Below are 25,082 nucleotides of genomic sequence, written 5' to 3'. Positions count from 1 at the left end.
TGGCTACTGGAATAGGCTGGACAATGCTGCATCTATGTGGACTATGCCTTACTTTTTCCTGCTCTGAAATGGGAATAAGAGTACTAACCACTTGCCTGCTAGATACAAGGATACTCAGAACCTTCACCAAAGAAAGGCGATCTCTCCAAGTCCCCTTAATTGGGGGTGAGAGAGGAGGAAGGAGAGGACAGGAAGTTTGTGATTTAAGTAGCAAGCAACTCACACTGAAACTTGAGTCAATGCCAAATGAAAAACAGATTTCACATGGCAAGTGGCACCAACAACTTTTCTGGAAAGCAACTGTATATTTATACAACATTAGAAGCCTTTTACAATGAGTGCTGGCTGGAAAGAACAGGATGGTTTAGGAAAGAAAGTTACAGCACTTATTAAGAATTAATGATACTCAGTTATGAATGTGGCACTTTCAGCCAGTTAAAACAGAACAAAAACCACTTTAAATTAACTAAGAGAGAGATTTATTTCCCCATCAAGAAAGCAGGTAGTTATGATCATAGCTTACAGGTAGAGCAGAAACAGCCAAACACTGCTTGGAAAGTCAGAATGAGGGAGAGACATTTCCTATCAAGCTACATGGGTTTATGGCATCCAAAGTCACATGACACACTAATAAATAGGTAGTTTTGGGCACATCTGTCATGCCAGGGTTGCATCTGAATCAATACTCATCCACCCTATGTGCAATGTTCTCTTTCCCTAAATGTGGAGTACTTGTAAAGAGTGGCTCAAAGACAAAGGGGCATTAAAAAGTCCTGTTTCTGTAGGGGAGTTTCTTGGGATGAGGGGGAGAGGATTCCAAGACACATATCTTGTTTGTGAAAGGAAAGACCCTTAAGGGCACTAATACTCCTCAGGACTTCCCACCAAAATGAATGAAACGGTTTCAGGGCAAAGTCAGCTATCTTTTCTCTCCCCCTCCACCCGCTTCCCCCAGTACCACAGAGATAGTGAGTTAACCTCAGAAAGCTTTTAGCACCGACAATACTGGCCTAGAACGTTAGTTAACAAAAAAGTAAAACATCCATATTTTAGCATCAAAGTAAAAATGGGCTTATTTTTGAAAATAATATGTATACTGCATAAATAATACAAGTTCATTTTCTTATTTGGATTTCAAAGTTATTACAGATATAATTTTCTGAAAAAGCTTCAAAGGACACCTGGGATGAGGTTTCTGGGAAGTGGATGGTCACACAATATATGGGAGTTTGGGAGAGAAAGCCTCATGATCCTGTCTATTCTCCCAAGTGTCTTGGCTTTTCTCTGGATGACGCCATAACAGCTTGGCACTGGAAAATGGTACATTCTGTATTTCCCTCATTATAGTCTGCTATTGAGGTATGAAGACTAGATGACACAAATCTCGATATGTAGGGTCCCAACTTCTTAATCCAATATAACTATTAATTTGCAAAATAAGAGCCAGTGATTTTGCAGTTTCTTTCTGCTGTGATTGCTACTCCAGGGGGCAACAGACTTGAATGGACTCAACAAATCTCACCAGAAAATAATGCAACCAGAAAATCATCTGTTTAACCAAAGAGGCAAGCAGACCACACGCAGAATTTTAAACAATATGGAAAGAAAAGACAAATAACAACTGAACTGGTGAAATGAGCTGGAAATGAGCTACTCACTGGCCTGGCAGTATTTTTTTTTAAAAAGGCAAGGCACCAAACATGAGCCAGCTGCCAGTTCCTGCTTCCTTTACACTGTTCTGAATTGCAGTGATATTTTCTTAAGCAGTCATGGGTTCATAGGTCAATTGTTCCTTTTGCTTTGAACTTCTTTGCAGAACGCTCACTTGATCGAAGTTGGAACTTGCTCCCATAAATATAGGAAATGAAGCCATCGATTTCTACAGTAAACACACAGTTTAACTTGGGAATAACTGAAAGAGAAGGGAAAAAAAAAAGATAAGTGAGGAGACATTCTGGCACTTGTTTGCTTTTATATATGACATCGTCATTCAGGCAATGTTACAAATGAGCAAATAGAAATAAACCTGACTTCTGGTAGTGATGATGTCCACAGAATGTATGGGAAAGTTTTTTTCTGCAGCAAGGCCAATTTTTAACAAAGACATTAGTCAATGTGACTCCAACACCTAATTTTTGCAATCAAAAGCACGGGGATCAGACTTGAGATACTGCCCTGGGGAAAGAAAGCCTATGATATAGGTTTTCTAGGGAAGACATTTGTAAACAAAAATCTCAAATTTCACCTTGGCTTGATTCTCATGAAGGGAATTATCTACATACTATACATCTTCTGTTACTTAACTAGGAGAAAAACTGATCTCTGCATCAGAATACCAAAATCAAAATAAGTAACTAAACAAATAAACAATCAAATAAACATACAACTGAATTAATGAACAGAATGCTAAGGTTTTGACAGCTTTGAGTGTCTACGTAAGTAGGCCACAATGTAGCAACTGTAAGAACACTTTTTCTTATTTCTTATTCTTTTCTTGAGCAATGCCTCCCAATGTATCAAGCTTGAAAATGTCCTTGAACCAAGAATGCTGCCTTTGGGAGCAGAGATGTCTAAGAATGTGGGAAGTTACAATTCTTCATTTTCTTATCCTTCTCTCTCTTCTTTTCTTAAGTCTCAGCTTTTTGAAGGGAGACCGCTGACCATACCAAAGTCTATACTTGGCATCTAGGAGTAGGCTAGAGGGGTGAACTGTCCTTCTGACACAAAAGGCAGCAAATGGCAAACTCTTCCTACCACCAGCCACCCTGATTATCCACACTCACAGATACCAGGCCATTTTGGGGAAGGCCTTGGGGTCAGAAGGGAAACAGCTTTTGAAGCTGGGTTAATAATTTCCACGTGCCTGACAGTTCTGCACAGAAGGCTTTACAAGATCAGACAGACACAACTACCCAGAGACATCCTGTGACCAGCATGATAGTAACCTGCTTACTAAATATGTGTGTGTGCCCTCAATGCTGTAATGCCTATGGAGAAATGGCCACATACCTTTTAATTTGTCATCTTTGGTGATGATTTTGAAGACATGTTTCATTTCTTGAAGAAGAATTCCCGTAATACCAACATAAGAGGGGCATTTAGATTTTGTAACTAAAGAGCAAAACAGAAACAACAGTGACAGTCTCTATGGCTGCTCAGAGCCTTGACATGGAGATACAAGTAGAATGTCAGCATTAGGAGGGCCAATTGTGATTAATTAAATTAACCCTTCTCTCCCTCCAACCATCTTTCCATGCCCCTCCCTTTTTACAGATGAAGAAACTGAGGCTTCAGCACAAGAAATCACTTGTCTACAATGACATGAGTAGCTGGTGGAAGAGGTGAGGCAAGGACCTAGGCTTCTCAGACCTGGGTCAGTATTCATCCCACTGCTCCTCAACGCCCTCCAGGGCACTATCAAGGCAGAAGCAGTTACTTCTACTGAGATACGGGACGCGAAAGCAAATCTGTAGAGGGCTACATGGATATAAGGCATTTTTATTATTTTAGTGTCGAGCACCAAATGGAGGGGTGGCCAATTAGTCACTAAGCATCATTCTAGAGCCGAATGTTCATAAATATGACTAACACTAGACAGTATCAAGAGGTCTTATAGCTCTACACAATGAGAAAAGAGACTCATTTTTCTCCATGGGTAATGTGCAGAAGTCTATTAAAAGGCAGTTAATTATATGTAGGATTTGAATATACTACCTACCAAGTACCCTTCTACTAACACATCTTCCAGTATGCCAGTTGTGATGAATTTCCTCCTGCGGATCATCTCCTGCTTCCCTATACACATTCTTCATCCAAAATGGACTGTTCCTCCAAAACACATCTCATTCTTTCCCACTTTAATACCGCTCCTTACATCCATTATGTCTTCCTTTCATCTCTACTTGTTGAAATCCTTCCATTCTTCAAGGCTGGTTCAAATGGGATCATTCCTTTCCCTGAGCCTTCTGCGCATTTTCTAGATCCCCTATGATAATGATCACATTCTCTTTTCTCTTGGTTCTATGCATGTATTATATCTCAGTCTTAGCCACCCACACCCACATTCCCACTCTACGACTATCAGCTCCATGAGGGCAGGGATTGGGGGTCTGTGTCTTTTGTGCACCCTTCTGCGCCCTACTCAATGCCCAGCATAGGGCCTTGGACATGGTGGGTACCCAGTACATGTAAGCTGAATAAATGAATGAATTATAAATACAGCTTTCACAAGCTGACCAGTTTCCATCTAGAAGTGACTTTTCCCAAGTGATGAGGACATCATGGGCAGTAGGTTCAATTCTCTTTCCAAAAAACTCATAGCTTGAGAGGCTCCTCAGGCAATTTTGATTTTAAAAGTTGTTCTGGTGGGCAAAGGTGTTTGTGTGTGGGGGGAAAGGAAGTATCATCTTACCCAGAAAATAGTGCCAATTAACCCTTTTGGCTATTAACATATTTTTGATATTGTTATCCTGGAAGAGAAATGTAATGTACCTCATATTAAAATCTCAGAGTCCTCAATAAACTCTACTATTGGTGATGAGAGGATGACCTCAGAAAGGTTCCATGGAATTTCAAATGAAAATAAACCCAATTTTAAAACCAAATGGAAGAGAATGATTCTAGTTCCACATTGAGAACGTATAAGGTAAGAACCTCATTAGAATTGTCAGCACAGTGTATGACATACTGACTTGAAACCTTATTGACATTTATTAAGAATTTAAGTATGGTAATATCAGACATAATTCATCAAATATACCTGTAATAATAGCACCATGGAGATCTGCTTTTAACAACTTGGCTTGAATCATCTGTGGTTGCCTGTGAGACAAAAGATTTAATAACATCACACTCCAAATCCAGAGCTCTGAAAGAACCAAACACATAACACAACTTCAAACTGATACAGAGAGAGAACCATAAGACTGGCTCTTGATGCTGCATTTCCAGCAGCAATGAGTGCTAGAACTCGGAGCAGAAGAAATTTAACTTACGTGTCTGGCTTGAGACCATTGCACAAGTCCCGGATATATTGTTTCCAGAGATTATGCAGAGGGAGAAACAGGCTGTATCTAAAATAAATCCAGGAACAGGTCAGAGAGGTTAGGCAACATGAACCAAAGATTACTATGTACAAGGTTTGTGAAAATGCAACAGTATTGGGGAGTTTCAGAGTTCTTGAAATACATTTAAAAAAAAAAACCCAACCCAATTTCAAGAAATTAAACTTTCTGAACACAGCATCCTAATTAGCAGGGAGTGACAACTGTTAAAATCTCATAGTTCCCTTTCAGTTTAGTGAAATGTCTTCATTATAAGCAATATCAGTAGGAAGTCACAACCAAAGGTTTCCAACGAGGGCATTTATCTTGCTTGGGAGGTGGCTGGACTGATAAGGGATGCACAAGACTAGGAGAAATGATTCTTTGATGCTCTATTTCCCAGCTCAATTAAGTTCTCCACTCAGAAGGCTATTGATTCCTGCCTTTAAGTAATTCTGACATTGATGATGAAGATTCTTTTGACACAAAGCTGTTCATCTAAGAACCTATTGTCAAGTACCAGGTATACTTTACAGTACTAAGTGATGTTCTGGACAAGCTGAGGAGGCCTGCACCTTTCATGGGTGGTGTTATACAAAAGAAAAAGCACTAAGTTTGGAGTCAGAAGACCAAAGTTGTAGTATAGTTTCTGATACCAATTGTTGACTATGGTCAAGTCACTTTGATTCTTTGACCTCTAGCTTCCTCATTTGTAAACAGGGACATCAATACTACTTACTTCATGGGTTGTTGAGAGAATATGGATTTGTATTTTGTAAAGCACTATAGGACCTATATAAGTGAGTTAATGAGGCACCATCAGTTGGCTCTAGTTCTTAGATGTGTTCGCCCAGACAACACCACTGTAGGCAGGAGTTTCTTTCCCTACTCAAAACATGTTGTTTTTGTGACAAGCCTCCACCAACACTATACCAACACTTGTAAATCAGATTTCTCAAACTGTATGGAATGTGGGAGGTTGTTAGCTACAGCTCTACAAACTGTGGCTAAAAGCAATCAAGATGGGGAAACCAAGAAGTGCGGCTAAGAAGGGACAAAGCATCAGTAAGAGGAAGGAAGATGTACTCCCACGAAACTGTGACAATTCCTTAAAAAATGTTCTGAGTCTTGTGGGTGGTGCATTCCTTAGCTATAAAACTGCATCTAATGCTATTAAAAGTCACAACAAAAAACCTCCGATCTTAAGAAATATCAATTCCTCTTTCTTACATTAAAAACTTTAAATACCAACTTCTTGTTGCCATGGATAATAGTTTTGTGCACGACACTGATCTTTGCAATTAGAATCAAGACAGGAGCCAAATGAGAGGCATCCTCTTTCAGACCACTCTGAGTAAAAAAAAAAAAAAATCAAATGAGGAGAAACATTGGTAAAGGAAGGGTACCCCCTTGTGGCCATACATTATAAAAACAAGACCAAGCTGCATCTCACCTACTGTTGGGCTCTCCAGTTACAACCCCCACAAATGAGGCTGCCCATCTCCACATGGAGGTGGGAAACTGGAGTAGAGAACTCTCACCTTTGCTGCTCTGGTCTAATTTCAAAGAGGCGCAACTCTCGCCTCTGCTTTGCAGAGAAGCCTTTGGATTTTCTTTTCCTTTCCTTGGGCTTTTTCAGGGGAAAGTACTCTAGCACGACGGCTTTGCGATGCAGGTGGTCATGCAGTTTGGCTTCTGTCAGATGGGGCATGCTTCGCTTGAGGAAGGCTTGCAGAAAGGCCTCGGCCTTGTGGGATCCCTGGCACTGTGAGGAAAGAAAGGCGTCCCAAGACGGAATTAGCTTGGGCCAAGCTAGGTCTGCTGCCTGACAGCTTCAACACAGTTGTTAATAATGATACCCATTCTGTGTGGATGTCTAGAATGATTTTTCTTCCTAAAATCACACTGTCTCATTTTCCTGACTTTTCTATGCCTGTAGTTTCATCTGTAACATGGGAATAATAATGATGATGATGATGATGATAATACCTCCAGTGTCTGCTTGTTGCCAGGGTCACAGTGAGCATGCTAGCTGTTTTTCTGCAAGTACTCTTCTTCCTCCAGTATTTCTGAAGCACTCTGATCTCTTCTTTTGCCCCTTTCTCTCCCTATTTTGTATTATACTTAGCTGACTACATGTCAAGCATCTCTATCCCCATGCTAAGAAGCTCATCATGCTCCTGGAGGACAGAAGTTTTTAATTTTTGTCTATGTAACCACAGTGTCTTGAAATCCACATGCTTAATAAATGTTTGTCGAACTGAATTTCTTCCCCTGCTTTACTTGCTTAGTGTCTTAAAAGAAAAACACGATTCTTTCTTAAAGATTCCTGTTTCTCCTGTTTTCCTCACTCAAAGGAAGAATTAATGAGCTGCACAGGAATTACTGAAAGATTAATTAAGCATCTGACTTGAAATGGTTTTCAGCTCAACACTCCTCATATCCCGTGAGTTAGCGAGTTACGCTCATTCCACCTCCATGAGGCCTCACGCTGCCACCATCTCAGTACAATCGTCATATTCCTAATTACCGTGCACCTAGACTATGGCAATACTCTTCTAAACACTGAATTTTCATTCTTTGTTCAATGTTTTCTTGATGTCGGTTTTTCCCTTATGGAATCCCTTCTCAATGACTCTCTCTTTACATCGTGTCTCTCCAATACAAACCCCTCCCTTTCAACGAGAAGTATTGCTAAGCCACTGGTCATGACCTACAATATATGCCTCACTCCAGACCTATAGCCTACAGTTCTCTTTGCATCTGCAATAATTTTCTGAAGCCACTGTATGCAAAATCCTCTTAATAGATGTTCCTACCTCCTCTCTTCTCTACCTTTAATTTGTTCTTTATACTGCCAAAATAATATTTCTTACAGATAGATCTGATCATGTCTGATGTACTGATCTCTGCTCCAAAGCCTTTAGTAGCTCCCTTGTTGCCCCCTGAATGAAGTTCAAACTTCTCTGAAGGTCATTCAAGACTTTCTACAACTTGGCAAGACCCTATCCTTTTAGTCTCTAGTACTATGTACACCTCAGCTCTCCCACAAAAACAAAACAAATAAAAAAGTCCACATACTGGATGTCCCATAGACATGAACATGTCCAAAACTGAACTCATCATCTTTCTTGCCAAACCTATTCTTCTTGACTTCCCTATTCCTGCTGAAGGTACCACCACTCTCCCAGTCAAGCAAGTTTGCAACTCAGGTGTCATTCCTGACTGTTCATTCCCTCTTACTCCCCAAATCCAGCAGGATGCCAGGTCCTGTCAACTATTTTCACAACATCTATCATATACACCCCCTCCTCTTCTACGCTGCCACCACCCTGGTACAGGCCCTCTTCACCTCACACCCAGACTATTGCAATAACCTGCTGGTCAGTCTCCCTGCCTCAAGCCCCTCCTTGCTCCAGTCCACCCTCCACTCAGCTATTAAACCGATCATCTTAAAGTTAAGTCTAGCTATATCATCACCTTACACAATAAATTCCAGTGACTTCCTATTACTCTGGGGATCATATACAAATCCTCCGTTTGGCTTTCAAAACCATCCATAACCTGGCCCATTCCTCCTTTTCTAGTCTTCTTTCACCTTATTCCCCTTCAGATACTCTGTGATCCAGTGACACTGGCTTCCTTGCTCTTCCATACTCCATCTCTGAACTCTAAGATTTTCAGTGGCTATTCCCCACATCTGGAACTCTCCCTCTTTGCCTCTGCCTCCTGGCTTCCTTCAAATCTCAGTTGGAGTCCCTTTCCATTACACCGTGAGAACCTCGAGAACAGGTACTGTGTTTTGCCTTGCTTTGTATCCCCAGTGCTTAGCACACAGTAGGTACTTAATATGCTTGCTGTGTGCCCTCATGCCTCTGTCTGCTCATGGTGTTTCTTGTGTTTAGAATATTATCACCTTCATTTCTTGTTCATTTCTTGCTCAGTCTTTACAGTCCAACATATGCCACCTCTGTTACGCAGCTTCCTCCGATCCTCTTGCCATTCCCCCTCAGATATCACATAATTTCCTTTTAAAACATATTAATATATTATATGCAAACTTTTCTGGAATCCATTCCCATTTGAGGATCAGTATGGCCTCTTCTATTCTACTCCCAAGCACTTAATGCCACAAATGTTAAAGAGAGACTTAAGTCAATTGCCAGTTTATGTCACTCACGGAAGTTTTGCCACAGACAACGGTCCCACTAACCTCCACCCTGCTTTTCTGAACTTTCCTTTTGATTAAAAGAACTCTGGATAACACGGTAACAGAATCCTAGCTAGTCTTCAACAGGAAAACGAAACACTGTCCTTGGAGCGCCCTCCTCCTCTGATGCTTCACTATGGCCTGCAGGTGGCTTGGCTATTCTGGGAGCTAGGTTCTGGAAAGACTCTGAGTCCATGGCTGGCCAGCTTAGCCATGTTCACAGAGGCTCTTCTCTGGGTGGCCTGGATGGTGATGAACGTTATCTGTCACTACTCTTGAAGGCTGTCTATAAAGCTTAGAGAGGAGGAGGGAATACCCGCTCCCACACCTATGAAATTGATGGCTGCTCCCCAAAGGGTTAAGGTTTGTGTCAGGACCACCAAGGAAAAACCCAACACCATTTTCCAAAATCCTTTATTTTTTACAATCAGTCTGGGAAATAGAAGGACTTTCTAGACACATTTCCTCCTCTTTTCTTTTTTTTTTTTAGAATCTGTAAATACTTTCACATTATACATTAGTCAGATTATAAAGATGGATTGTATCAGATGGAATGAAAAATGGTAAAGAGGGCATAAAACCAAACAAGAGAAGGAAAAAGATCAGGTATTTTGCTTCCACCTGGATATAAACTCAGTTCTTTCTAGTTCTTTCTCTGGATGCCATTTCCTCCTCTTTTCAAAGGGAGAGTTTATGGCTTTGGAAAACAACAACTTGTCACATGCCCTCAAGCTGGAATTCAAGCTTAGCCACGTCTGTAAGAAGCCATGGCACATTCTGATAACTTCAGTTCCCAGTGTTACCTGTTTCCCTGGAACCCCAATGACACTTACACTCCTATATCACTCAACTGGCAGTAACTAATAAGGCCAGGCAGCACACGCTGTCTTTTCAGGTATGTGGAAGTCTTGTCTCTCTAAACAGACTAAGCTATCTCCAGGTAGGTACCATGTCTATTATTTCTTTGCATCTTTAACAAAAGAGTACCGAGGGTCTTTGTACACAATTGTTCAATGACAACTTTTTTTTTTTTAAGGAAGAAACTCTTTAACAATTTAATGAGTTATCAGAAGGCATTTTTATTACATTTCTAAAAATCATTTAAAGGTTCCTCTTTGAAGAGCAGCTTAAGAGGTGCATTCACTTTTCAAAATTTAAAGCATTAATACCAACATTAAATGCCACAAAAGGCCTTTGCTTGACCAAAGTGTGTAACATCCCATTTGATGCTAGAAGATGTGGCATAAAACCTCTTTTTATGCAATAGTTTTTAGGTACCAGCAAGGCACAGGGACAAGATCAGACAATGACTTAAGGGGAGTTTTGTAATGGCCATGATTAAATATCCCTTACCTCTTATTTACATTCTATACTACATCAGAAAACCAAACAGCTGAAGCCAATTTAAATCTTATTTTAGTAAGATGGGAAAACAAGTCTTGTTGGTCTAAGATAAAGATCACTTGAACAAACTGTCTCTCTGGTTAAGTCTATTAATCCAATCCAACAATTACTCATTAAATGCCTACTATATGCAAGGCACTATGCTAGAAGCTGCTGCAGCTAGGTGGTAGAGGACAGACTGCCTGGTCTGGAGTCAAGAAGACCTGACTCCAAGTCTGGTCTCAGACACTTACTAGCTACATAACTGGGCAAGTCACTTAACTGCTTGCCTTAGTACCTCATTTGTAAAACAAGATGGAGAAGGCAATGGCAAACCACTCCAGTATCTGTGGAGGGGGGGAAGAGAGAGAGAGAGAGTAATCTAAATTAAAGAAAAGACAAGAGTACAACTAAGATAGCTGTAACAGCATCTATGGTACTGTTATAGCCTATTTTCAATCCGTTACCTCTCTTCTTTCCTGTTTCCCTCTCCAAACAGAGAAGATGATACTTTTGCTTCTAAAGACTAGCAATTGGGCAGTTAAGTGGAGCAGTTAATAAAGCACCAGCCCTGAAGTCAGGAGGACCTGAGACACTTAACACTTACTAGCTGTGTGACCTTGGGCAAGTCATTTAACCCCAAATTGCCCTGCCTTCCCCCATCCCAAAAGACAAAAAACAAAGCAAGACTAGCAACTGACAGTAACACTGTACCTGAACATCAAGTTCTTTGGCCTCTTCTTGAGAGAAAGCTCGGTAAATCATGCCTGGAAAACAAACCAAAAGGATGTCACCTTGGGGCCACAATATTTAAGAAAACATTTAATCAGTGAAATCTAAAGGTGGCTATTTAATATGGAGAGAAGGGAGAAGTTGAGTTTCAGGGGTTCCAGGAAGTCTCTCATTTTGTTCTACAGCCATTTTCATCACAGGGATGTTAAAAGGTGGCATGCCACAGAATTTGGAGACATAAGAAGTCCAGAAAGTAATCTTAATAAATGTATACATAACGTAACTACAGCTCAATTTATATACACTTACATAACACTGGCTTTGAGAGGCTCAGATTGGGATCTGAGGATAGCTCTGGGATCAGGATAGCTCCATCTTTGTGTGTGGCTGGACACTGGGGGAAAGTAAGTGGCTCGATATCTAAGTGGCCAGTAAAGCATACAATTTGCTCAAATTCATGCCTATCCACCCATGCTGGCTCTCTACACTTGAGAGATGGCAGGAATACTTAAAGTCAAAAGACCAAATTAGCTATGGGACTCCAGACAAATCACTTGATAATGATAACAATGACTACAAACTCCTTGGGTAGGCCTCTCCTTTTCTCATTTTGTATCCCCAGCACTTAGCACAGTGCCTGGTACATAGTAGACACTTAAATGTTTATTGATTATTAACTGATTAACAAATGTTTATTGATTGTTAGAATTTATTTATATAGCACTTTAAGTCCCTGAAGTACTTTACAAAGATCCTTAGAAGAACCCTAGGAAGTAGATGCTATTACTCAAATTTGAGTAATAATTGAGTAACTATTGAGTAAAGAGGCTCAGAGAGATTAGGTAACTTGTTCACAGTCACACAGGTATTAAGTATCTGGTGCAGAATTTGAATGTAGTTCTTCCTGACTCCAGGTCCATCACTCTGTTCACTTCAGCACTTAGATGGCTCTAATTTGAACCCGTTTTCTGATTTGTGAAAAAGAGGATAATTATTATAATTGATAATACAATTATTCACATACTTTCTATAAGGGTTGTTTTGAGGAAAGTGCTTTATTAACCTGAAGGTACTACAGAAATATGGGTTATCACTATAACATATAAACACATAGTTCTATTTACAGTAACCATAAATGGCAGATTTTAAAAGATTTTCTCAATTTCGATAAAAGAAATTTTTAAAAATGAGGCTTTGTATAAGGGATATCCCTGATCAAGTTTGTGTTTGGAAAACATATACTAGAGTTATAACTCATTTGAGGACAAGTATTATGCTTGCTAATGAGAGGGTCACGTGCCTGCCTGTTTGTTCTTACTAGAAAAGAGAAGGGTGAAGGGATGGGATGGGAAACAACAGCCATGGTCAGAGATCATGAGTACTGTTCAGCAGACAAGTGTTGTAGGAGATAGCCTGTGATGGTGCATGCTCAACTGAGATTACCCAGTCTTCGACAAGCATAGCTCTGCATTGCTCCTTTGAGAAAACTTGATATTGTCTGTCACCTGACCCAGTTCTCTGTTACAGCTTTCTCATCTGAACTCCTCCAAGAGTTCCTATTACTTTAGTGCTTTGCAGTTTACATAACATTTCCCTTCCTCCTCTGCACCCCAAAAACCCTGTGAGGTAAGCATTACAATCATATTATTTCCATATTACAGATGAGGGAACTGAAGCTCAGAGAGGTTAAGAGACTTGCCCAGTTATACCACTGGGGATCTGGGGAGCAAGAATTCAAAACTAGGTCTCTTGGATTCTGAGGCTATTGTTCTTCTTGTCTTTGTGATCCTTATTGTCACTTATTTGACCCCTTCATATACATCTTGTGTTCTTAGCTCCTAAGATTAAAGATTCTGAGCTGAAATGGAACTTGGAGGTCATCTAGTCTAATTCCCTCCTTTTACAGATCTGGAAAATGTGGCCAAGATAAATGATCTCCCAAATTCACACTACTTGTCCTATACCTGAAACTAGTATGGCAGTGAAAAATGGACTGAATTTTGAATGAGAAGACCTGAGCTGGACCCAGCTCTGTCACATCCTACCTGTTGGACTTTACATACATCCCTCCTCTGTAAAATAACTGAAGTAGAACTTAATGTTCTCTTAGGTCCCCCACCTAGGTCTAATATGTTATCATCCTATATACATCCACACTGCCTTCCACTTATACCCCAGAACAGGGACTAGATCTCCCGGCACTTTGCAGAAGGATGGTCTCACAAAAGCCTAAGTGTCATTTGCTGGAAGAGACATGAAGCTAACTCTAGAACGAATGACAAGAGTCCTGGATGCAGGAGCTGAAGAATATCAAATGCATAGGTCTTTTGGTCATACAGTCCAACTGGCATATGGTCAAAAAGCTCTTCAACATTCCTAAAATGTAGTCATTCAATTTCCAAGTGGGCACCTCCAGTAAGGTGGAACCACTGCCTTCTGAGCATTCCATTTTTGGACAGCTCGAACGGAAAGGCACATTTTTCCCATTGGGCCCATATTTGGTCTCTGAAACCTCTCCCTTTCTGTTCTGAAGCCAAGAACAAGTCTAATGTCTCTCAAAACGCCATCATATTGCTTCCTATATTTTCTCTTCCTTCAACTAACCTGATTTTCAAACCCTGCCTCTGCTAGCTACTACTTTTGTGACTTTGGCCACGTTAATTCCCCTCTCAACGTCTTGGTTTTCTCGTCTGTAAAACGAGTAGGTAGAACCAGGAAAGTCTGAGTAGAAAGGAGCTTAGAGAAGCCCAGTACAGCTCCCTCATGAGACAGGGGCAGAAGCGCCCTGGGGGGAGAGGGCCGGGATGGGGCTCGCCTAGGGCCGCCCTGGGAGGATACAAGGCAAAGGCACGAACGTCCTGGCCTCCCTTTACAGATGCTGAAGACCTATGGGACAGGGAGGCCGGCTCCAGCTCTTCCTGCCGCCCGGTCCCCACTCACGCTCCGTCCCCGCGCCGCTTCCGGCTCCGTCTGATGACATCGCAAGGCCCGCGCCGCGTTCAAGACTTGGTCTCTCCGGTCCCTCCGGCTGTTTTTCTTCTCTTTTCCAGCCAGCCGAGGCGTGAAGTGCTAGGCGAGGCTGCGACTCGCAACTTGACGACGAAAGCGCTCAGAGAAAAGAAGGGACGCAGCCGTGATCACAGGACACCGGAACTATCAGGGGAGCCGGCGGGCGCCCGGGAACGACGCAAGAGGAATAACGTCATGAGAGCGCGCCGACGCGGAGCGTGAGCGCATGCGCCTCTCGGGGCGCCACTGTTCAAGGAACTTAGGAAGGAACCCTAATGTGGGTCTTGGCTCCTGTCAGGAAGTCAGCTGAAACGCCGAGTGCAGACAAGTGGGCGGGGTGGCCACTCATCTTTCTAAGAGGAGTGGGAGTAGGTGGTCGATAAACGGCCCTGTGTCCTCTCCTCAGCGTTCCCTGCTGCGAGTGAGTGAAGGGAAGCGCCCAGGGGCTGGAGTGGGGGCAGGGGCCAGGCTGCAGGGGCTCTTAGTCTGGGCCCCCTTGAATATTCGTTTTGTATTTTTAAATGTTGATAACGCCATTGCAGTATTGTTGTTTTCCTTTGTGATCCTCTATTTTATTCATTTAAAAACATTAATCCGAGAAGGGTACCGTAGCCTTGATCAGGGAGACAAAGGGTTCCACAACAGAAAAAAAAGGCCAAGGATCCCTGAGGCAGAGCTTATTTACCCCTCACAATAAAAGTAATGTACTTCAGTGTATACAATGGATTCAAGATCTTATTGCTGTGGAGATTCCCGCCTCCACCAGGGCATTTCATTTCCACAAAAGGTATTTATTAAACTCTTACCATGTGCCAGGAGATGGAGAGTTTTTGTTGTTTTTCTGGATCTGGATTTCATTGCTATTGGAAACTCAATCAATACATAGGTACTGATCTTTAGATTTACAGATTTGGGGAGGTTCCTGGGGCACTGAAAGGTGAAGGGACTTGTCCTGGGTCACAGAACTGGTCTGTGTAGAGGCAGGATTTGAACCCCGGACTTGTTGACCCCAAGCCAGTTGCCTTGAAGTAATCTAGGGATTCTGAGAGTAAATATTTTCCAGGTATGGGCAACAGCCTGGACAAGGCATGGAGACCCAAAATAGAAAATCCTAGACTTGATGATATATTCATTTCTCTTGTAATAAACCTGGTTTTCATGTAAGTCTCCCTACATTTGTGATTGTCTGTTAACACTGCTTCACAATGCTGTGTGGAAGATATTTTGTAATCTTTAAAGCTCTGAATGTAAATTTTTTTTTACAGGATGTCTAAGTAGCTATAGTGAATGGTGTCATTGCTGTTATCTAAACAAGAGATTATCTAAACCTCAGATTGGAAGCTCATCTAGATGTTTCCGTTCTAGTACCATTTGTGTCATAAAATCATGGGTAGCTCTTTCCCTCTTTGGGTTTCAGGTTCCATAACTAAAAGTGAAGGGTTTGAACTAAGTGACTTATAAAGTCTTTTCTTTCTCTGGCATTCTGTGATTCCAAAGTAATAGCCTTGTGGGGAAGAGGACAGAACAAATCTTTGCCTTTCAGATGAAGGATAGATGCAGTTTCTGATGACTGCAAAGACTGGATGGTGATTTGCTCAGACTTGTGTATTGTGTCCCATGTTGTATCATTGCTTCCAAATTAATATTCACAATTGATAGACATTCTTATAGGACAATCTTAAAGGATAGAGGGTCAAACATTCTGTATAGAGATTGCATTGAAACCCTGCAACACTAATGAGTTCTGCCCAAAACAAATTAAAATGTAATTGACAAATATTTAACAAAATCAATAAAAATACAATAGAACATTGATGATGTTAATGTGTAATTTTTTTCATATATTGATATATATTATTTAAGTTGAAGAACAGCTTATGAGGGAGTTGGGGGGGCCTCGGGGAGGGGGTCAAGGGAGGAGGTCAAGGGAGGAGACAGGGAGATGAGAACCTTAAATCTGTGTCTGCTCTAGTCGGGGTTGATCCTGATTTCTGAGCTTTGGTCCAGGGCACACAAGGAAGCACATGATAAGATGAGGTTCCAGGGGTACAGATCAAGGAAAACACCGTGGGTGGCCAGAGTTACACATCTAGCCAGAGGTGGGGCCTGGGATTCTGCTTGGATCAGCAGCACCGCTTCCTTTTAGGAGCTGAAGCCTAATGATAAGTTCCATCCTGCACATTTCAGCTCTTATAAAACATTCTTGTAGTTATACAAGTCTTGGTCCTAAAAAATTCTTTCATTGCCTCTCTAACTTCTTGTACTTTGCTTCTAGTTTCTTTGAATATGTGTCGAGCTTGTAAGCTTCCTGCTTAGGAGCTGCTACTGGCTCCTCAGTTAAAGTGATATGATACAGATAAGGCTGAAGTGCTGCATGTTTCTGGCTTAAGTCCTTTAGGTTTCTACTTATGTTACTTCGATATCTTTCATTTCTAGATACTTCTACCTAGTCAATTTGTTCATATTTTCCAGAAGTTTATAATCTTCACTGGTGGCTGTCAGTTTGCCTGTCAGGTACGGGGCCATTTTGGAGAACATGGAGAACAACCCTGTTAAGTCTGCCTCGGTGGGCTCCATGGCCTCCTTGGCCATCTCCACCAGGGCAATTGTCTAGGCTGGGGAAGGAAGGAAGGAGAAAGGATGGAAGCAGGAAAAGGGGAAGGGAGAGGAATGGGGAGAGGCAAGGGGACAAAGAAGGGGAGAACAGGGGAAGGGTGAGGAGTCAGGGAGATAAGGGCTTAATATGTAATTTTAAAAAGTCAATCTGTGGCCCCAGGGATCTTTACAAAAGGTGTAGTGGACACATTTTTGAGTTTGACACCACTTTTACAGGAGCATTTACCACTGTTAGTTAAAACTGACCATCACATAGAAGGCACCATACTTTGTTATAGAGAAAATCCTAGTCTGAAACCTGGAACATTTTAGTTTCAGTGCTAATTGGTGTTTTTTTCTAATAAAAATTTTTTTTTAAAAGAGAGGAATAATGTCATTGACTAGTGTTAATTCTGCACCTTCTATGATTTATCAACTTTAATGGTAACTATGCAAATGAATAACATTTACATAGCCAGCCCTCATGTCTCTGTTAAGATCTCATTTTGTATCAATACCTATCTTTTGGACATCTTCACATCAGTATCCAATTTAAGGACTCTTAACATGTGTGAAACAGAATTAATCTTTTCCCTCAAATCTAAAATCTTCTACCTAACATTCTTGTTTCCATAATGGTACCGCTATCCTTCCATTTTCCCAATTTTCTCAACTATTCATTCTTCCTTATCCCCAGTATCCTGTCATTTGCCAAGTCTTGTCAATTGTACTTTCCTTGTATGACATCCATCCCTTTCTCTCCATTCACAGGACCACTACCCTAGTTTAGGCCATCATCAACCCTCACCTGGACTTAGTAGCCTCCTAATTGGTCTCCTTGCGTCTCAGTGATCTCTAATTCATCCTCTATAAAGCTGCCAAAATAATTTTCTTAGAGTACAGATCTCACCATATCACTTTGGTGTTTGAGAACTATCAATGGCTTCCTATTGTCTCTGATAAAATACAAACTCCTATGTTTACCATAAAGCCCTGTACACCCTGGCTCCACCTTCCACATATTTCTTATTACTCCCCCTCACTTATGCCATGTTCCATTAAAGCTATCCTACTTGCTATTCTCAAATTTATCTCTCATCTAAATGGCTTTGTATAGTCTGTTTCCCAGGTCTAGAATACACTACTGTCAAGCTATTAGGAGACACCCTGTTTTCCAGAGCTAAGGCCCAGCAATCAGACTTTGCCCTGAGCTTGGCATCACAATAATCCTTTGTGCTCACCCTCTGGATGATCTCAGTCACAGCAACATCCAAAAATTGCTTCACATAATTATTGTATTGCTTTGACCAGCACCAGGTGTTCTCAACTCTGACAAGCACCTGCTGTATCCATGTTCTATTCGCTGAGCTCTGCTATGAATCAAACACATTGTTGCTGTTAGCCCTCATTGTCAGGGCTCCAACTCACTTTATGTAAGTATTGGGATCTCCACACACTGCCTCAGCACCCCCTCCCCCTACTCCACTAGGGGCAGGGCTCCAGCATACGTGTCTTTGATTGCAAGCTATTTTCCTCACTTTGAAATTAAACTTCTGTTAAATTCCTGACTCCTGTCTGTAGCCATTTGCCACCCACTGGTTGGAGATTGTTTCTGGTCTGGATGACATTACTATTATATTCACATCTTAGAATCCCTAGCTTTAAGACTCAGTTTAGGCTCCATTGGTCCATCTAGTTGTTAGTACTTTTCCCCTTCTCAAATGACTTTGTATATACTTTGTCCTGGTGTATTACTGCTCCCTCTACCCACCAAGAGAAAATAAGATTGAGGACAGGGACTGTTCCATTTTTGCCTCTGTATCATCAACACCTAAAACAGTGCCTTGCATGTCATGGATGTTTAATAATGCTTGTTGAATTACTTGAATATTCCTTTAATCCAAGTGAGTGTTTAAGCCCTAGCCTTTGAGTTTAGTTCCCACCATGTCTTTAGGGCTCAGATCTAAGATTTTGTAAATTCCTGCTATATCAAACCCTACCTTGTACTTTAGAAAATGGATACTACTGAAAAATGAAAGCATTGATGACAAAGGAAGCAATAATATTGTTAGATGGTAGTCAGTATTATTTTGTGGTCTCTGAGAAGGAGAAATCGCAAAAATAAATTGAAGGCTCAACAGTTCAGAGCATTCAAGTGTAGTGACTTAGTAGTACTATTTATTGTCAAATCGTTCATGAAATCTGAATTTCTCCAGGGTTTTAACTCCTGAAAATCTCTGTTGAAGTTTATCTTGGTGCCTAATATATGCTCCACAACAGACTCTTATCTCTGTCTCCTAAAGGAGATTTTACTCATTGAGTCGTCCTCATTAAGAAAAGCTCAGTTCTTGTGAATGACGCATTTGGACGAGCACTACAGCTCTTTGGGGCCACATGAGTGTTCCTTCATTGGATTTATGGGGCAATTCCTGAGACGCTTAAGGGATTCACAGTGAAATCACTGTTGGCTGTGCCAGTGCTGTAAATCCAACCATCCAGGTGAAATGGGTGCCTGGGGAGTCAAGTCCACACTTCTCTTGCCTTGTCTTCCCTGCTCTTAACTTTGGTGTTGGTATCAAGAATAAGGGGGCCTTTGGGTGAGTTTGTGTATAGCATTGCTTATTTTGATAGAATGTGATAAGGGGTAGGATGGGACAACCTTTGCATTGATATGAAACTTTAAAAGTATCAGCATTGAAAAGGGATGGGAAAAGACAAAAGTAGTGACTTAACTTATTGAAATGAGAGAAAACAGTCATGAGTATGTGAAGGAGTCTAGCAGGGACAGAGTATCAGAAGATGAAAAGTTACATTAAAAATTATTTACTTTTAGTTTATAACATTCAGTTCCACAATCTCTTAGGTTTCAAACTTTCTACCCTTCCTCCCCCTTCCTCCCCCCCCCCCCCATAGCAGCATGTAATGAAATACAGGTTCTACAGATGCCTTCACGTTGAACCTTAGTCGTGTGGTAAAGAAGGATTATAACCAATGGGCTGAACAATGAGGAAGAAGGGACAAAACAAAACATAAATGAGAGAGAGCAAATAGTTTGCTTCAATCTGCAGACTGTAGTTCTTTCTCTAGATGTGGATATCCTTTTCTATTATGAGTTGAAAAGTTACATTTTTCTCAATTAACCTGAGTATAGAAATTGGTGAACAGGTGAAGGAAGGTATCAAAAGGCAAGCTACGGAAGTTGAATGACATTTATATAACAGCACTTTAAAGTTTGCAAGTCACTTTGTATCCATTAGTTCATTTGAACCTTACTGTAACCTGTGAAGTACTATAGGCATTATTATCCCTCTTGTACGTAAGTGACTTGCCTCTGATCACACAGTCAGAAGAACTATTTGATTTCAAGTCTAGCACAATGCCACATTGTCTTTCAATACCTACCTTTACAGGCATAGTTTGAATACCATCTTTCTGAAATCTTTTCTGACTGCTCAGCTCAAAGAGATCTCTCTCCCCTAACACCAGTCGCACTTTTTGTCACTCATTTGGAATGTGTATATACTATATTGTTTTGCTGGTTATTTTTTCATGTGTATATGTCCTTTCTTTTCATCTAGACCATAAAAATTCTCAGGGCAAAGACCGTGTCTTATGTATTGTTAGCTTTTCTCAGTGTCTAGTACAGTACTCTTTACCTAGTATGTATTTAGTAAATGCTTTTTGAATTGAAGAAATAGCTTCACACTTTTATATTTTTCCTCCTGTGCCTAGCACAGAGTCTTGCACATGGTAAAATCAATTTAATTGTAGGAGTTGGAAGGGATGTTGGAGATCATTTAGATTAACCTATTTCAGATGAGAAAACTGAGTCCCAGAGAGATTAACAGTATTCATTAAATACTCGTTGGTGATTAACTCCCTAAATTCAATATCTTCCACCCCAAGCCAACTTTATTAGAAAACAAGATTTCTTTATCCTGTCCCTGAAGAGACTATGATAGAGAAGTGCTAATTTGGTATGAAAAAGACAAAGGTAACCTGAAAGGGAAAACATCTTCTGGATAATCCTCATACCAAATGATTTGCCCACAAATAATACTGAAGTTAACACCAGTCAGAGTTAGAAATGGAGTAAGAAAAAAGTTGTACAGGGATTGGGGAACTGTTTACTGTAATGCCCTGTGGGTTTTGGCTGGGACCTTTTCATTTCCACACTGCTCCTCCCTCTAGTCTCTTAGCAAACCTGGCCATAGAAGCAGTTGAGAACCAGGTTGATTGCTGGAGAGGAATTTGGTGCTAGGCCTAATGAGTCTAGTTCTTGAAAATTCTTTTTCAGCTTCCCAGAGGAAGCGTCAATCCATATTAACACTGTTTCATTCCTGCACAGTCAGTGGGAAATAAAAAGAGAAAGAACCATGCCTAATTCCATATTTGGTGCAGATCAGCAGAGCAGCTCATGAACATGTGATGAGGATGGAAAAGCCCTCTTCATGAGCAGGACTTGGAAACTTCCCTCTGGGTATTGTCGTCCTTTCTCTGAGATCTGTAGTCTTGGCTGGGATCCCCAGATTTGAGAAGGAATTATGGGTGTGCATTGAAGGGAGGATAAATCCTTAACTACTGTACCTGGAGTCCTATTATCCTGTCTCTTCTAGCCCATTGATCTCACCTTTCAGAGGAGGTTGACTGGGAGAAGAACACAGTACAGTTCTGTCATTTAAGTTCTGCACTGTAGGCATTTTTTTTTCCAGGCAGAGAGCCCTCTGCATACTGAAGCTGAGGTAGAGGATGGTCTGAACCTCTTTCTAACACAGGGGCTGGCATATACTTACCTGCTTTAGTTGGGAACATGTCATTGGAAAAACAGGTGATGATTCCAAAGCAATTGACATCCAGCATGTTCACTGAAAATAGGATGAAAACCAAGTCTCTTTATACCCCTTTCTTGAATCTGTCCAGCACCAAGCCCTCTCTTGAAAAAGGGACAGTAAAAATTAAGTGTTTAAAGGGAAGGAATCAAACTGCAATTAAGCACAGAAACAATAATTTCAAGAATCGGGAAGACCTCTTTGCTCCAAAAAAACACCTTCCCAACTCCCACTTGCTTGATGATGTCAGAAAGTCCTTTCACTGAAGACCAAGCCTTTCGTCCTATGATAAAAGGCAAGACATAAAATACAAATCCTTTTTGAGGGAAAGAACTCATTAACTTAGCTTTATAGGAGATGTGTAGTGATCGTAAAACATTTTTTCTTGAGAGCTAGTTTTGATTTAGGGGAAAGGAGTTGAGAAAAGAGATACTATGAGTATACTGGAGGCCCCAAAAGGGGAGAGGTAAGATAGGATTGGATTGGAGAAGAGCAAAGGAATGGAATGCCAGGGGCACTAAAAACAATGCCTACTGGGGCAGCTAGGTGGCATAGTGAATAGAGCACTGAGCCTGGAGTCAGGAGGACCTGAGTTCAAATTCGACCTCAGACACTTAACACAAAAACTAGTTGCGTGACCTTGGGCAAATCACTTAACCCCAATTACCCTCCAAGAAACAAATAAACAAACAAACAAAACTACCTATTTTAAAAGAGGTACACATTTTCCAAAGCTTCTGCCTTCCTGAGGGTAATTAATCTTGTTTTGCAAGAACCTTTGGTGAAGAAGAGCCATCTTTATCCCTATTTAGGAAATTTTGTCTGTGACAAATTATGCCAGGATATATTTATGAATGTATATGTTTTCTTCCTATGAAGCCTTGGAATAAGGAACAGGAACAGTGTGTTGGAGGGAATGCAGGTGGTATAGGTTCCGCTAGAGGGCAGCCTAATACAAGAATTAAAATCAAGAGCCTATAGCTACCCTGTGTCCCTCCAAACCTGTCAGAGATAACTCTTTACCTCTCATTTTACAAAATCATAGCCTCCTCTACTTGAAATCTCCAACAGTCATGAAACAGGGCAGTTCCTTTATATTGCAATGCAGTTTGCTTTTGATAAGCAAGCACCTTCCCACCCCAGAGTGGATGGCATGGAGTTAAATAGTTTAGAATAATACAAAGGCTAAAAGAAAAGATGGAATTATGAGGCCCTGGAGAATATGCTTGTTTTCCAATGATATTTAGAAATTGATGGTATGTCTAGGAGAGGAACAAGCTCTTCCAGATGGCAGGATGTGTGTTAGTATTGTTGGTTCAAGTTTATTGTGAATGAGGTTAAGGGGTGGATTTCCAGGTCTACCTTGCCACTTTTAAGGTTGTGGAGCTGCAGTGTATTTACTCTGTAATGATTTTCTTTACATTGACCTTGATGTGAAAACAGTTACTTGTGCCCCCAAAGTCAATAATGTAAAACTTAACAATGATTTATAGCAATGAGTTTATAAATCTCCCCTGACGATGTAGAAGAAACTGATGCAAAGAGAACCAAAGTTATTTAGCTAAATTGCTACCAGATAAGTATAATTTATTCCTTAAAGCACATGTTCATCTGGTGAAATTTATTGGTCTTTTCTGAATCAAGATCCTGGTTGCAGTTTTTTTTTTCTTTCTAGGCAGCATCAGAGAAGAGACCAAAAATTAAACACAGTGACAAGATAGAGAAGCCCTTTGGCATTTATGGGAAAGGGACAGACAGACCCAGCCTTAGTTGTTGGTAAAATCATTTGGTCTGCTATGAGGCCTTATGTCATCTCTTCCATGAAGCCCTCTCCATCCTTCCAATTAGATGAGATCTCTCTGGGTTTACTTTTGCTTATATGGAAAATAAGAGGTTTGGAGTAGGAGGCTTCTAAGGTCCCTTCTGATTGTGAATCCCATGATTTCCCTTCTCTGACTCCAAGGGCCATTTGCATTGAAAGGAAAAACAAAGGTGGAGAAAGATGGTGCCAAGGACACGCTTCAATGATTTTTTCCATTTTGTCTAGACCTGGACTTTAACATAGACTCTCATCTGGATTAGACAGTCTCAAGAGAGACTGGTTTTTCTCTGCAGTATGTAACTGGGGAAAAACAAATTATTTGGTATTATGGCATAATGGAAAGATCATAGAATGGGTGGGTGGGTGGGTGGGGTGTTTGTATTCTATACTGACTCTGCATTAACTAGCCATGGAGTTGGCAAATTGCTTCCCCTCACTGCGTCCCAGAATCCTTATCTATAAAATGAGGGCCTTGAATGTGTGTGTGTATCTATATTTATCTATCTTTTTTTTTTTTGCTTTTTTTGAAGGGGGGAAGGCAGGGCAATTGGGGTTAAGTGACTTGTCCAAGGTCACACGGCTGGTGTTATGTGTTTGGGGCTGGATTTGAACTCATGTCCTCTTGACTCCAGGGCTGGTGCTCTATTCACTGTGCCACCTAACCACCCCAGAGGGCATCGAATTTAGATGTTCCTCCTTCACAGATTATCATTTATATAATATAATTACCGATTTAATAAATGTTTGTTGCATTTGGATTGGAATAAATACTTGAGTACCTATGATGTATAAAATACTGTGCTGAGAATTAGAGATACAAATACTTTGGTGATCTCTAAGGTCCCTTCCAGCTTTAAATGGGCAAGTGGTAGGAAGACTTGCTACCTGAGAAGGTATGAAATCCCCCTTTGCCTTTGTTTTCCACCCCCTACCAAGGCTGACCAGAATTCATCTGGTGTGCTTGATTCATCACATGGCTTATATGACGTGATAGTCACAAATTTCAGCCCTTTTATTGAAATGGAAGAGCACCAGACCTTACCATATTCTGGCATCTATGCCCTGAGGACTGCTGTCACTATCATCAGATTTACTAATGTAACCTAAGAAGCTCTAGGCTTTACCATCTGCCCTTCTGCTGCACCCTTAAGACTTTTAAGCTTTTCTCTTCACCCTTCAGCAGAACCTTCTTTAATGTATTGCTCTCCCACCTAGAGTGTGAGCTCCTTGAGAGCAGAGAACGTCTAGTTTTTTCTCTTTGTATCACCTGTGCTTAGAACATAGTAAAGACAAATGCTTTTTCATTCATTCATTCATTTGTCCATACAGTCATGATCTGTAATGATCTTCATCGCCCATTCCTCTTTGGAGATAGAGAAACTGGAAAGTTAAGTACCATTTTGTATTTGAGTGGTGGTGAGGAAAACTAATGGTACCCTTGGATTTTGTAAAAATGGTAG

General features: G+C 40.9%; 1 protein-coding gene across 2 annotated transcripts; it reads right to left on the bottom strand.

The window, feature by feature from the left end:
- Positions 1–462: 462 nt before the first annotated feature.
- POP4 (POP4 homolog, ribonuclease P/MRP subunit) lies at positions 463–14,584 on the bottom strand. Of its 2 annotated transcripts, XM_069082572.1 has the most exons (8): positions 14,308–14,341; positions 11,677–11,761; positions 11,350–11,402; positions 6,584–6,807; positions 4,995–5,072; positions 4,760–4,821; positions 3,010–3,111; positions 463–1,912 (listed from the first exon to the last, which is right to left on the bottom strand). In XM_069082572.1, the coding sequence occupies exons 3-8, from the start codon at positions 11,398–11,400 to the stop codon at positions 1,776–1,778; spliced, it is 654 nt and encodes a 217-aa protein (XP_068938673.1). In that variant the 5' UTR covers positions 11,401–11,402; positions 11,677–11,761; positions 14,308–14,341; the 3' UTR covers positions 463–1,775. The 2 variants fall into 2 exon arrangements, with proteins under 2 accessions (XP_068938673.1, XP_068938672.1); XM_069082571.1 differs by lacking the exon at positions 11,677–11,761 and having other exon boundaries at positions 14,308–14,584.
- Positions 14,585–25,082: the final 10,498 nt, after the last annotated feature.

The sequence above is a fragment of the Petaurus breviceps genome, unplaced genomic scaffold (assembly GCF_028583685.1).
Source record: "Petaurus breviceps papuanus isolate PSGF00001 unplaced genomic scaffold, PetGlider_PUasm1.0 171, whole genome shotgun sequence".
In the NCBI taxonomy this organism is placed as follows: Eukaryota; Metazoa; Chordata; class Mammalia; order Diprotodontia; family Petauridae; genus Petaurus; species Petaurus breviceps.
This window is presented reverse-complemented; position numbering and strand designations above follow the sequence as displayed.

Bases quoted from the DNA above. Each gene is read 5' to 3' on its own strand.
- POP4 (XM_069082571.1), bottom strand. From the start codon at position 14,347: ATGTCATCAGACGGAGCCGGAAGCGGCGCGGGGACGGAGC. The intron at 6,808-11,349 runs GTACAGTGTTAC...CTTTCCTCACAG, and splicing joins CCAAAGAACTTGATGTTCAG to TGCCAGGGATCCCACAAGGC. The intron at 1,913-3,009 runs GTATGTGGCCAT...CTTCTCTTTCAG, and splicing joins CAAAGATGACAAATTAAAAG to TTATTCCCAAGTTAAACTGT.